At 40.4% G+C, this 14,687-nt stretch overlaps 1 protein-coding gene and 1 non-coding gene across 4 annotated transcripts in view; one reads left to right on the top strand and one right to left on the bottom strand.

The window, feature by feature from the left end:
- The window catches only part of FAM120C (family with sequence similarity 120 member C), a 162,820-nt gene that overhangs the window by 145,414 nt on the left and 2,719 nt on the right, over positions 1–14,687 (top strand). Inside the window, exons 11-16 of one of the 3 annotated variants that reach the window (XM_061179463.1) lie at positions 2,276–2,390; positions 5,258–5,467; positions 6,668–6,869; positions 8,786–8,924; positions 9,309–9,366; positions 12,596–12,655. In XM_061179463.1, the coding sequence (XP_061035446.1) occupies positions 2,276–2,390; positions 5,258–5,467; positions 6,668–6,869; positions 8,786–8,924; positions 9,309–9,366; positions 12,596–12,655 (784 nt within the window). Of the gene's footprint in view, positions 1–2,275; positions 2,391–5,257; positions 5,468–6,667; positions 6,870–8,785; positions 8,925–9,308; positions 9,367–12,595; positions 13,744–14,687 lie in introns of those variants that run through there. The other 2 variants (XM_061179462.1, XM_061179461.1) reach the window with 2 other exon arrangements.
- LOC133082827 (U6 spliceosomal RNA) lies at positions 5,105–5,211 on the bottom strand. The gene has a single exon (XR_009699043.1). It is a non-coding gene; the product is annotated as a U6 spliceosomal RNA (small nuclear RNA).

The following is a 14,687-nucleotide window of genomic DNA, read 5'->3' as shown; positions in this document are numbered from 1 at the left end:
CAAATTATTTCCGTTTTTACTTTTCATTTTCTTCATACTTTTTTTGGCTTTTAAAATGTTTTCTGAATGAGAATGAACTTGAACTTTTGTAATCAGAATAAAATCATAAATGTTGCTTAAAATTCAAAGACATGGAGGAAAGACATGGAGTAAAAGTAGAGACCACTAAATATTAAAGCATATTTAAAATTTAAGTCAGTATGGTCCTGGCATGAGAAATAAAACACAGAATAAATAGGGTAGAAACAGATTCTTGTATGTGTGAGAATTTAATATAAGATATGGGAGGCTTCACCAAATAGTAAAAGAAGGATTATACCATGATTGAATTAGTTACAAATAGTAACCAAGAGTTCTGGTATGCCATATGCTAAGTGCTTTTACATTCATTTTCTCCTTTACTTATTACAACCTTTGAGATTTAGATAGTATTATCCCCATTTTAGAGATGAGTGAACTCAAGCCCCTAGAGGTTTAGGCATTTGCCCAGAGTCACATAGAAAAGTAGTGGAACCTAGACTGGAACCAAGTATGTCAGACTCCAAGTCTCTATTCTGTGCTACTTCTTTCTATGTATATAAAGTTCCTGGCAAGGTATCTAGAATACAAGAGGCATGTAGTAAGTGTTATTCCTATGAGTAACTTATACTTTTCTGCATATATTATAATGTAATATTTAATGCTTTATATAGTATATATAATAATGTAAATACTAGTAATAATAATATGATAAATATATCATCTTAATAACTCTTGTCTTTGTCCCCTGGCCTTCTCTATGCCCTCAGCCAGTGCCTTTGTTCAGACCTCTTTGGCCACAGGTTGCTTCAGTTGCCTCCTAACTGGTATCCATATCTCTTGTCCCTTACCCTCTGAGCCAGTCAATATCAAACCAATCTCCTGCTGACAATCCTTAACTGTCTTCGTATATTTTCAGGGTGAAGGTCCAAATTTCTTAATGTTGTTTCTGAGACCCTTCATGATCTGGCCTACTTTCTTTTTTTTTCCAGTTTTATTGAAAAGTAATTGACATACATCACTGTATAATTTTAAGGTCTACAGCATGATGGTTTGATTTACGTACATTGTGAAATGATTACCACAATAGCTTTAGTTAACATCCATCATCTCATATAGATACAATAAAAATAAAAGAGAAAAAATTTCTCCTTATGATGAGAACTCTTAGGTTCTACTCTGTTAATAACTTTCCTATATACCATGCATCAGTGTTAGCTATAGTCACCATGCTGTACTTTACATCCCTAGTACTTACTTATCTTTTAACTGGAAGTTTGTACCTTTTGACCACCTTCCTCTAATTCCTCCTCCCCCACCTCCCTCATCCCCTGTCTCTGATGACCACAAATCTAATCTCCTTTTCAATGAGTTTGGTGGGGTTTTTTAAATTTATTATTATATTCCACATATAAGTGAGATCGTACAATATTTTTCTGTCTCTGACTTATGTCGCTTAGCATAATGCCTTCAGGGTCTATCCATGTTGTTGCAAGTGGTAGGATTTCCTCGTTTTTGTATGGCTGAATAATATTCCACGGTATATATAAACACCACAACTTCTTTAGCCATTTGTTCATTGATGGATGCCTAGGTTGCTTCCATGTCTTGGCTATATAATACCGCAATGAACATGGGGGTGCAGGTATCTTTTCGAGTGCATGTTTTTGTTTCCTTCGGATATAGCATTCCAGGAGGTAGAATTGCTGGATCATGTGGTCGTTCTAGTTTTAATTTTTTGAGGAACCTCCACACTGTTTTCCATAGTTTGGCCTACTTTCTAATCTCGCCTCCTGTCACTGCAAACCTGCTTAGCTCCAGCACTATGGGCCCTGGTATATCATACTGAACTCCACACCTCCATGCCTTTACACATGCTGTTCCCTCAGTCTAGAGCATCCTTTCTCCACCATTTGTCTCACTGATTTCTATAGCCCTTTGTAACAGCTCCTATTGACTTTTTCTTCAGGATGCCTTCCTTACTCTTCCAGTAGTAGCCCTCTTCTGTGCTCCTATGGCACCCTGTGCATTCTTCTATCTTGGTACTTAACACACTGTCCTGTCTTTGCTGACGTACGTGCCTGTCTCCTCTACTACCTAGACTGTAAGTAACCAAAGGCGGAGATTCTTTTACGTTATTTCATTGAAATTATCAGAACCTAGCTAGGGTCTGGCCCATGATAGGTTCTTAGCTTAATAAGTGTTTGTGAAATGAATAAATGAGCTTTTGTCACTTAATGATGCTTTTGTCTTCTAGATATATGGTTCAGTGGCCTGGTGGCCGAATCCTGCATCGCCATGAGCTAGACACCTTCCTTGCACAGGCAGTATCTACTCAGCTTTATGAACCAGATCAACTTCAAGAACTCAAGGTGATTTGATCAATCCTCATTTAAATTCTTTCTTTTATGAACTCATAGCTTTATTTTAGGTCTTTTTTTCCTGGAGCTGGGGAGAAGAGTAAGTTCTGCAGGTAAATGTTTGATTTACTTTAGCCAAATATTTATGCTATTAATAAAGCCAACACTGTTCACATAGTGATAGGTGAGAATGGGTAGAAAAAATGGATATTGTATAAGACAAATAAGTTGTGGCCCATAGACCACAGTAAGGTTTCCAACTCTTACAAGAGATGCTACAGGGGACTTATCCTGGTGTTTCCTCTTTGTCTCTGAGTAAATGTCCACCCTCCCTTTTTTACTGAAGTATAGTTGATTTACAATATTGTGTTAGTTTCAAGTGTAAGCACAGTGATTCAGTACTTTTGCAGATTATATTCCATTGTAGGTTATTATAAGATAATGGGTATAATTCCCTGTGCTACCCTCCCTTTTTAAATAATACTTATTGGGTATTAGAGGAAAGTCTAGAAAAGCATAAGGAAGAAAGTAAATCCACCATATAACTGAAGGCAGTAGAATATAGTAGGTTGGAGGGCAGGCTCTGAAGCCAGGCTGCCTTGACTTTGAATCTTAGCTTCATTACCTTCTAGCTATGTGTCCTTGGGCAGGTTGCTTAACCCCTGTAGCTTCAGTTTCTTTACTTGTAGGGTTATGAAGATATTAAATAAAATAATCCATGCAAAACACTTAGAACAGTGTCTAGCACATTTTAAGTACACAGTACTCAATAAATATTAGGTACTAATGCAGGACATTCCTCTTCTGACTTCATTAGCCATGGTCCTTTCAGGCCCTAGTATAAACTAGAAGATAAAGTCTAGTAAGTCTTACAAAATCTTGATTTCAGTGGGGTCAACTAAGGAAAAGATGAAAACAGTCTTAGACAGACAGTGTTGGTTCCTTTTTACAGTAAATGTGATACTGCTTGGTGCTAGAGCAGGTACTGACAACTCCACACCACACCTAGGAGGGGGCCTGCAAGTACTTCCCCTTTTCCTGGTAAAGCCATCTAACAGGACAACTTGAGATAACCACTGTGAACATTTTGATGGTTTCTTCCAGCCTTTTGTCATGTATTTTCTACATAGTTGAAATATTATTTATGTAATTATATACTGTATTTTTAAACTTATATAGCATATAGCACATATTTTCTATGTCTTAAATTTTTTGCTAAATATTTTATCATATGGATGTATCATTTAATTATTCTAATGTTGGCCATTTGGTCTCCAGTTTTCACCTATTATATGTAATTATTAACATCTTTTTTTTTTTGGCTGCATTGGGTCTTCGTTGCTGCACACGGGCTTTCTCTAGGTGCGGCGAGTGGGGGCTACTCTTCGTTTCGGTGCACGTGCTTCTCATTGCGGTGCGCGTGCTCCTCATTGCTGTGGCTTCTCTCGTTGCGGAGCTTGGGCTCTAGGCACGCGGGCTTCGGGAGTTGTGGCACATGGGCTCAGTAGTTGTGGCTCGCAGCCTCTAGAGCACAGGTTCAGTAGTTGTGGCGCATGGGCTTAGTTGCTCTGTGGCATGTGGGAGCCTCCTGGACCCGGGTTCGAACCCATGTCCTCTGCATTGGCAGGCGGATTCTTAACCACTGTGCCACCAGGGAAGTCCTGTAATTAACATCTTTATGCATAGAGCTTTATTCACATCTCTACTTCCTTAGAATAGATTCCTAAAAGTAGAATTTCTGAGTCAACAAATGTGAACATTTTTAAGGTTCTTGATATATATTGCTTAATTGTAATATACATTACTCATTAGTTTTATTTGAGTGTGCCCATTTATTTCACCATATCCTCATCAGCATTGGGTGTTCTTTTGGTCTTTAGTTTTGTTTTAATTTTTTTCTAACTTGACAGGCAGAAAAAATGGTTTCTCAAGTGGGTGTCTTTTTAAGGTTTTAAAGCTGATTTTTTTTTTTTTGTAATGAGTATCATCCAAACCATCTCAGGGAAACAAATGGATAGAGGCTGCTTATGCACTCAAATGTCTGTATTGAAAGGCAACATGTTCTAACTTAACTGGAATAATCAGCAAAACAGGAATAAGCAAATGTAACCAATAACAGTAATTTCTTTTTTTTTAACACCTTTATTGGAGTATAATTGCTTTACAATGGTGTGTTAGTTTCTGCTTTATAACAAAGTGAATCAGTTATACATATACATATGTTCCCATATCTCTTCCCTCTTGCGTCTCCCTCCCTCCCACCCTCCCTATCCCACCCCTCTAGGTGGTCACAAAGCACCGAGCTGATCTCCCTGTGCTATGTGGCTGCTTCCCACTAGCTATCTACTTTACGTTTGGTAGTGTATATATGTCCATGCCACTCTCTCACTTTGTCACATCTTACCCTTCCCCCTCCCCATATCCTCAAGTCCATTCTCTAGTAGGTCTGTGTCTTTATTCCCGTCTTGCCACTAGGTTCTTCATGACCTTTTTCCCCCCCTTAGATTCCATATATATGTGTTAGCGTACTGTATTTGTTTTTCTCTTTCTGACTTACTTCACTCTGTATGACAGACTCTAACTCCATCCAACTCACTACAAATAACTCAATTTCGTTCCTTTTTATGGCTGAGTAATATTCCATTGTATATATGTGCCACATCTTCTTTATCCATTCATCTGTTGATGGACACTTAGGTTGTTTCCATGTCCCGGCTATTGTAAATAAAAATATGGAATGCTTCACGAATTTGCGTGTCATCCTTGCGCAGGGGCCTTGCTAATCTTCTCTGTATCGTTCCAATTTTAGTATACGTGCTGCCGAAGTGAGCACTAACAGTAATTTCTTAATGGCAGTTTTTCCTCTGTGGTGGTTTCAGATTGAGAAACTGGATGCTCGAGGGATCCAGCTTGCTGCCCTCTTCATGAGTGGGGTCGACACAGCTCTGTTTGCTAATGATGCCTGTGGCCAGCCAGTCCCTTGGGAACACTGCTGCCCCTGGATTTACTTCGATGGCAAGCTGTTCCAGAGCAAGCTAATTAAAGCAGGCCGGGAGCGAGTATCCCTGGTTGAGCTCTGCGATGGCCAGGTACCACATGTTGGGCAGCTGCTAAGACCGTCTCTGATCTGCTGTGGGGATGAATGACAGAAAGCGGAAAAGGAGCAGAGACATTGGGGAAGAGGTAGCAGAAGTGGGAGAATGTGTCTGACCTTAACCTAACTTGGTCAAGGATGATCCCAAAGGCCCAGAGTCTGATGTGTACATGTTACAAAATCATGTTGGGAAGGGTTTTTTTTTTTTGAAATGAGCTTCAAGTTTTCATATTCCTTTTTTTGCTCCAAGTTATTTCTTCCCCATGGAATACTCAGATATACTCTATGCCTTTCCCCCAATTCTTAGAATTTCAGTTTCCTTATTTACAAAAACTGTAAGTCATTTTTGCAAGTGATGATATTTTTTGTAAAGGAACTATTTTGGAAATAGAAGAGGGTAGTAAAGTAGATGACAGAGTAAACGCAGGGGATATTTTTTGCAGTAAAACCTTGGGAAAGATGAGAGACGTCAAGGGAAAGGAGCCCTTACTTACTTCTTTGTCCATTTGTGGGGTGTAAGCTGAGAGACTAGAGCAGGGGGTCAGCAAACTATTAAAAATTTTTTTTAATTTGAATTTTTATTCCAATAAAGCTTTTTGGAACATAGCCACATTCATTCATTTACATATTGTCCATGACTGCTTTCACACTACAGTGGCAGAGTCAAGTAGTTGTGACAGAAACAATACGGCCTACAAAACCTATCTGGCCCTTTTCAGAACAAGTTTCCTGACCTCTGGACTAGAGGCATAGACTTATCCTGGACAGAGGTCATGGGCTCTGATCCTGGGTATGGGGGAAAAGGTTAAAAGGGTTTGTATATGTCAAGTTTTGTTCTCTCTTTTACCTTATTCTGTTACCTCCCCCTTAAAAAAATAACCTAGCCTATTGCTGGCTGTGTAATAGACAATTAGTAAATACTTCTTTTTATATTCCTTGACCTAGTCAAGGTGCCTCACAAGCCCTCAGTCAGAACTAGTATGATGGTAGTTTGGTGTCATGCAAAGAGTGGGGGCTTTGGTGCCAGACAGGCTTCCCTGAGTATGTCACCTTGAGCCATTTAACTCCAGGCCTCGATTCCTTTAGTGGGAATAGACTTGTGAGACTGTACCTAGACTGCCCAATACTGTGCCTGAAACATGGGAGAAGTTCAAAAAATGGCAGCTGTTATTATTATTCCGTCCCTCATTTGAAGGCTGACCTGGCAACCAAAGTGGAGAAGATGAGACAGAGCATCCTTGAAGGAGTCAACATGAACCATCCACCGCCTTCTGCTCTACTTCCATCACCTACTTTTGTGCCTCCCATGGTGCCCTCTCTCTACCCTGTTTCACTTTACCCCCGAGCCATGGGTCCAATGCCACCTCCCCCTCAAGGAAGGAGCCGGGGGTTTGCAGGTCAGTACCTAAGAATGAGGTGTTTGTCAAACTCAATCTATTTCATAGTAACCCATCCAGTAATTATTGCCAGTTACAGAATCAGCAGTTTCACATATATCTTTACCTTCTGTGCTATGGTGTGGTTTGAAGAGGAGCTTACTGAGATGGAGGGGTGTAGCCTGCGGAGGAGAGCCCACTGTCTTCCTAGACCACTCTCCATAGAGGTGATTGATCCCTAAGGATTTGACTCTCACCAAACCACTCATGAAGTAACTGATGCAGAAACCAAGAGTCACTTTATTACTTTTTTTTTGTCAATTTATTACTTTTGAGAACTGTAATTCATGTGAACTTGGTCTTCATGGTTGCTGGTTAGCTCACTCTCTCCCCATAGGCAGATGTACACAGGAGCTTGCAGGAAGAGCAATGGTAGGTAAGTAAATGACCAGTGTCAGCAAACAGCCATAGCTTGATGTACCCATTTCCACTCTGAGGGTAGATCTAACACATTTCCAGAAGCATGGAGAGAAATAAGTCATAGTCTGTACCCTCCAGGGGATTGCAGTTTAGTGAAGAAAACAAATACATACACACTCACATGGATCCACACACACATGTATATACACACACGTATGTATACATTATGGTGATATCTGAGCTGTGGCTTAATGATGAACAGACGTTCTTGCTTAGGTAGGTCAGGTACTGACCCTGATAATTCAAACAACCTGTCCCCTGGCGAAACAGGGTATTTTAATGGGGACATTTTAACATGAAATACCAAGTTTCTGTGATCGGGTGAGAGTGCTATGGTTGAAGTGTTTGTTGTGTATTGCTCGTCACTTTAAAAATAATAAAGCTGGAAGTTGAAATTTGTCTTAAATTTAGGGTCACAAAATTCAGCATGGATGTTTAGCTCAAGGCTGTGCTTAGAGGAGCAGTGTGAATGTCTGCTCTGTTCAATCAAGTAATGATTAAGTCTCACAAACCAGGGAGCCAGCCATTCATTCTATCCTTTGAAGGTGTCTTTATAGATGCCTGCTCTCATTCTTTGCATGTTGACTTTACTGTGTCTCAGAAGACAGCCTTAATTAAGGCCAAGTTCTTGGGAGGTCCTCACCATTGCCCCAGCTCTCACTGATGCCTAGTCTCCAGTTACTGGTGGTTCATGAGGAGCCTTCTGACTCCTTAAAGGCCACAGTAGGATCCCCAAATGCAAGTCTTTCTTGCCCTCTTAGGATTAGCTAGTCACCTAGTTCCTTAGACTCCCACTTTTATATAAATGAAGGGCTCTTTGCTAACAACCTGCAAAGTGAGTGAAGAGTTATTAATATTTGGGTTTTTTCCACAAACAAAAATTAAAGGTTTACTAGAATCCTGTATTCTATGAAGGCTTCCTTTTGTGCCAAATTACAGAGCTGTACTGTGCTTGTGAGCTCACACACAGAGTTGGAGTTTCCTGTTTTAAGGAGATATGCTATCTTGTCTTGAATTGGTTCTGGTTTTCAAATGTTGCTATTCTTACTTCTTAATCATAAATTACTGTTACTTTGGTTTCATTATTTTTTGTTTTGTTTGGTTGTTTGGCTAATCCTCCAGTGTGTAGTGACATGTATTTGAATCAAAAGTGGTTTTGGCCTATAATTTTCCAATAGCTAGATCTTAAGACCTCATTCTCTCTCCACAAATATTGAATGCCTACTGTGTGCAGGCTCTGTAGTTGGAAAATGAATCAGGCACACCCCACTTGCTAAAGTGGATATGTACAGATCTTCAACACCCTCTTCCAAAATTTGCTTCCACCATGACCCTTTGTTGTTATCACAGAGTCTTTTTATCATAGAGAAATGGAAATACACAGAATAGGTGAGCTGTAGATCTTTTGTTCCACCTCTTATCCTACCTTGCACTTACCATTCTTCCTCTCTTCCCAGGTCTCCATCCAATCCCACCCCAAGGAGGAAAACTAGAGATTGCCGGGATGGTTGTGGGCCAGTGGGCTGGCAGCAGATCCTCCAGGGGTCATGGCTCCTTTGGCATGCAAGTGGTTTCTGTCGGTGGGCCGGGAAAGGGGTATGTATTTGAATAGGTTGGTATAAGCTAGTGTCAATCAAGGTGCTGTTGGGAAAATGCCCAGCTATCCAACCCTTCTGTTAAGGTAAGAGGCATTAACTAACTTTGCGTTTTTAAAGCCAGTTTTCAGTTGAGTTCAGCAAACATATAAAAATGCCCTGCCTTGATGAAAAAGTTTTTGCCCTAGAGGAGGACTTGGGACACAGGACAATTCGGTATAACATAGAAATGACAGAGATAGAGGTTTACAGTGGTAACACAGAGGAGAGGCATCTAACTTAAGAGGGTCAAACTTCCTAGAGGAGGTGAGTAGTTAACTAAGTGAAAATGGAGGTACAGGCTTTATGTGTTCCTCATGATCACTTTTCCCCCCACTTTCTAAAGGCATGGAAAAGAACAGACTGGTAGAGGATCCAAAGGACATAAAAAAGGAAATAAACAAGTAAGTACCTTTTTGAGATGATCTAGCTTCTGTTTGATACCTCTTGTCAGTTTTTTGTTGGTTTTTTTTGCAAGAGATCAGGCATGGAAACCTGGGAGCTTTCATAGCTTCTCCCAGCATTTGATTTCATCTGCCTGCTCTCTAGCAGTCTAGTGAGGGTTAACCTGCCCAGGCTCTTCCCACAGGGCTGCAGTGTCATCCTTTTCCCTGAGTGAGGCCACAAGATAGAAACCAGGTACTGTGTCCTAAAGACCTACACTTAGCATAGCACGCACTACATGTAGCCATAAAGGGACCAAAGTGAAGTTAACAGTGGGACTCCACCAGCATGCCTGAACTTCTGAGGGGCTACCAGAGATGCTTAGAAAATTGGACTTTTGCCTTTGCTGATGATGGAAGGGGAGGAGGCATCACCATTCTGCTTACTCTTAATGGTTCAGAATGGTCTTAAACTCACTGGTCTTCAATAGGCATCCTCCCTTCCCCCCGTAGTGATCCAAAATCTTGTAATGGCCTCAGACTGCTGGGTTCCTCATAGTATAGTAGCTACCATTTCTTGAGTGCTTACTTTCTTCCAAGCCATCTACTAGACATTTTATATGCGGTTTCTAATCCTCACAAGGGTCACTGACTAGACCATACTGCAAGGCAATTTTATTGTCAGCCCTCAATCCCAGCTCAGCTCTCATGTATACAACCAGCCCTCATTGCATCCATGTTAATTCCCATTGTCTAATGTTTTCTCAAGGAATACAAATTTGCTTTAATGTTATTTTGAGCCCCAAATGGAACTACAATGGTAAGTCCCCCACGCAAAGCATTTTGTAATGTACTCCAAAGCCAGAAAGCAGTGACTTTGGATTTTTCCAAAGCTTTTCAGCTTTTTCCAGAAGCTGCTCAGTAAGGGAAAAGGGATTGCACCAGGCAGGAAAACTAGTCACTCAGATAGTCTCTCATAAGGTAGTACAGCCTTGATGAATTCACCATGATTCAGGGACTGATCAATAGGCATACAGTCTGAAAAACCTGATATTTTTGGTACAATAATAGTGGATCCATCAGTAAGTGGTTGACTCACATTAACCAAGATCACAGAAATAGCTATGTGGATATGGCTAAAGGAGTGGGGGAAGGGAAGAGAAGGGAGGGGGTGAAAGATAAAGTACAGATTTACAGTGAGAAGAAATAATTATCGCAATATATTGTACACTTTTTTCCAGTCACTCATAAATACATGTATTTATTATTCCCATTTTAAGCAGGAAAAAACTGAGGCTCAGAGGGATGAAGCACCTTGCCCAAAATTACCCATCAAGTTAGTATTAGAGTTGACGTTCCAGCGTGAGCTGACTGATTCCAAAGCCCTGTGCTGTGCTAATTCTGAAACGGGATAACAACTCTAATTGTTAGAGATAAGATTCAGACCTAGGCCTGGCTGACTCTTGTATGCATGCTCTTAACCATGTCTGCCGGAGCTTTTTCTCTCTAAGAGCAAGCTGAAAGGGAGGCCATGGTATCAGAAGTTTGCCTGGGGGCATGGAATCAGAACAGTAACATTAGCTGGCATTGAGTTCTTACAGTGTGCCAGGCACAACATGTTCTAAGTGCTTTACATGGAGTGTGTCATTGAATCCTTATAGGAACCTATGAAATAGATACTATTATTCTCTCTATTTTACAGATGGGGAAACTGAGGGAAAACAAGGGATGGTAGATGATCTTAAGTTTCTCTTAGCTAAGATTTCTGGGGGTACTGTTATCTACTCTAGAGGTAGCCTGGCCAAGGAAAGCCTCACATTGACTTTGTTTTTAGCTAAGGCATCTTCCCTGGACAGAGCTGCTGCTGATTGCCTTGTTGACTCTCCTTTTTCTGTTCAGTTGCCCTTTCTCCAAAATCTGAGATAATTAATTGTTGCAGCTTATTAAATCTTCTTACATTACAGTTCTGTCTTCCTGAGATTATTCCTAGGTCAGTGGAGTTTTGTGTGTTCTCAAATTCTTCAGTCACTTACTTGTTACATTTTTATTTCTTTGTTGACTACCTCACATGGCTAATTCCATCCATTACTAGTTTCATCTTATTTCCAGGTTCTTGAGAAACACTTCACAGTAACGCCCATGTTGTGTAGGTTTTGGAGTCAAATGATCGAGCTTTGAATCTGGCTCTGCCACTTACCAGTTCCGTGACTTTGGGCAAGTTACTTAACCTCTCTGTGCCCTAATTTCCTCATCAGTAAAAATGGAAGAATTGGTATCTACCTCATAGAGTTATTTTGAGTATTAAATGAGATGATATATGTAGTGTTTAACACAGAACCTGGAACATGGGAAGTGCTCAATAAATATTAATAATTATTATTTATAATTGACCACAAATTCAACAGGTATTAGACTTCCATTATGTGTTGTGTCTTAGTGGAAAGAACAATGTCTTTGGAGTCAAACAGACTTGAATGCAAGTTTAGGCATGCCGGTGACCTTGAGCAAGTTATTTTACTTTTTCGAGCCTCATTTGTCTTTCTTATCTGTGAAACCAACATCAGAGTACCTGGCATGCCCAACCACTGTTATTATTCCTAATAATATTCATTGAGAGCCAGTACTGCACTTTCAAGGTAATACAGTTCATGGCATTAGCATTTCAAGAGCAGTTACATTTCTGAAATTAAAAGAAAACCAGATGATTGTTTTTACTTATGAAAAATTCTATGGAACATTGCACATAGATCTTATCATTTGTTTTCTTTTCCTTTCATTTACATGTCCAATTGTCAGTATTGGACAGCGTTGCGTGGAAGTTAAGAGAGTAAGCTTTAGAGGCTGACCAACCTGGAGTGCAATCCTGGCCCCACCACTTTCTACCTGTGTCTCCTTGAGCAAGTTACTTTAATCTTTCTGAGCCTCAGCTTCCTCATCTGTAAATGGGGCATCATAATATCTACCATTTAGGGTCCCTTTTGGCATTTGAAAAAAATATATTGTAAAGCTTTGTAAACAGTAGCTGTGTCATTACTGTGTTGTCATTGCCATTGGATTTGAGTCAGATCCATTTGTTGTCACCCTAAGTTCTCCAGACAGTGTCAGAGTGTACTAGGTGTTAACAAGCTTTGGGCTTTCTGGTGTTTTTGAAGAACTGAAGCAGTTTCTGCAGGCTAGCTTATAAACATGCTTGGGAAGGATCAGCCAGTTTGGGATTACCATTTCTACTGAATATCTCTGTTTTTGACAGAGCACTTCAGATGGAGTTTCTAAATCCCTGGAGCCTCATCAAGGTCGGTCTCGCTCACAGGTAAATGGAAACAATGGCACATTGATCAAGGAAGAGAAGAATGATCATCTTCCAGCTCCATCACAGTGTGCCTTAACCAGAGACAGCAGTGTGTGTAATAATGGTAACCGCTACTTCCCCGTGAAGAATGGTGAGAAGAGCCGCTTACGAGAGCAAAAGCTGGGAACTGTGGCACAACAGAAAGAGGAATAACAAGCAGAAGATGGCTTCAGCAGATCAGGAAGAGGGGAAAACCTATACTTTTCTGATTTTAGGCCCAAGTTAGAGGAGGACATAAAATGCTTACCCTAGTTTCATCCAGAATTTGGATGGGGTGTTCTATTGTATCCATCTTTTCCCCTTCCCTGTCTTTTTCTGGGCTTCCAGACTCAGTGGTCTGCTTCTAGGGAAGCTCTGATCAAATATGAATGGCAACAAGCATAGTTCCTGTTCTCAAATTGAATATATAGTGCCAATATTCTCTTTACGTCCCCTGGAAGCCTATTAAGGCAGTGACTATCGGGTGTCATCACGTAAGGCCCTATAGAAAAGTTCCAGCTTTGGTTTTCTGAGTATATGGCTTCCTAACTTGCTTTTTTCTTTATGAAATAGTAGGGCCTTCATATATAATCAGTATCCACATCTTTTAACTCTTTCTCCCCATTCACCTATGCCAGGAGTTTATACTACCACCTCTAGCTCTGACCTGACAATCAGATAGGTAGATGTTTTCAGGGAAGTGAGGTAGTATTGGTTATTTTATTTTTTTAATTTTTTTTTAATTTTGTACACTTAAAATAACTACCAATGGCCTTTGTACTGGGGGATTCAAGTGAGTCAGAAAAGTACTGGGCAGATTTTTCCTGCCTCTGAACTAATGAATTGTTTGTAAAATAGAAGATGTGGTGCAGTTCACCCACTCCCTGCTGCCCACACCCTGAAAGGGTGGAATCAATATAATGAAATTGAGTACGAAAGGGAACTCAAAAGACTGTGTGTGCTTGTGTGTGTGTGTGTGTGTGTGTGTGTGTGTGTGTTTGTGTATGGATGTTTGGATAGATGTATATATGAATGCGTGTATCTATATGCATACACATACCCTTTATATAAAGAGACAAATCTATTTATCTATACATATTTTATATATATATAAATATATGTGTATGTGTGTATGTATATATAAATATAAATATATATATTTGTATATATATATTTATATACATGCACACACATACATACATGATGATGTCCCAGAAGATTTACTGAATTTCCCAGAAATACTTCCACTGCTATGGAGTGGTAGGTTTCAAAAGACCACATTTTAAAATCCTTACTAAGTCGAAGCCCATCACAATTATGAGAAGATGGGCTTCTCTAAAGCAGACAAAAAGTGCTTTCCAGAGATTGCCTGTTCAGAACAACAAACAGTTGGGTTGTCACAAGCCTAATCTTGACCAGAGTCCTCACATCCCGTATGGTAAAAACAGGAGGTTGGAATAGGATCGGGAAGAGTTGGGCATTTCCTTATGAAGGAGCAGCCTGGTTGGGAGAGAGAAAGGGGATGGGAGGTAATTACTGGGGCTTGCAGCCAGTTTGGAGGAAATCTCATCTGAAACTCCGGGATCAAACTGGCCTCAGGCTAGAATTTATTGCCATGAATCCCTGAGGGAGAGAGGACTAACATTGGAAAGATGGGGTAGGGAAGTGTGAGGAAATCGGCAATTTGATTTTACATACCTAGATTGTTTCGTTTGTTCATTGACATTTTGACTACTGGATCTTTTCATTTGCTTTGCAAGGAAGACTTCAGAGGACTCTGGCCCGGGCCTAGAGGGGTATTCTGTAAAAGGTTCCCAGCCCCCAAGTGAGGCCAGAATCTGTCCAGGACAAAGAGGCTGTTCCCCCTTTCTGGAGATACTCTTGAGACAGCCTTGCATTTCCAGTTTCCCTCCTCAGCAGTATGAGGGATGGGAACATGGCTTGCAACAGATTAGCATTGTGTCTTCGTTCAGGAGTTGAGGCTTCCAGCCTCATACACTTCCTTTTGGGCTTT

The sequence above is a fragment of the Eubalaena glacialis genome, chromosome X (assembly GCF_028564815.1).
Source record: "Eubalaena glacialis isolate mEubGla1 chromosome X, mEubGla1.1.hap2.+ XY, whole genome shotgun sequence".
Lineage (NCBI taxonomy): Eukaryota > Metazoa > Chordata > Mammalia > Artiodactyla > Balaenidae > Eubalaena > Eubalaena glacialis.
This window is presented reverse-complemented; position numbering and strand designations above follow the sequence as displayed.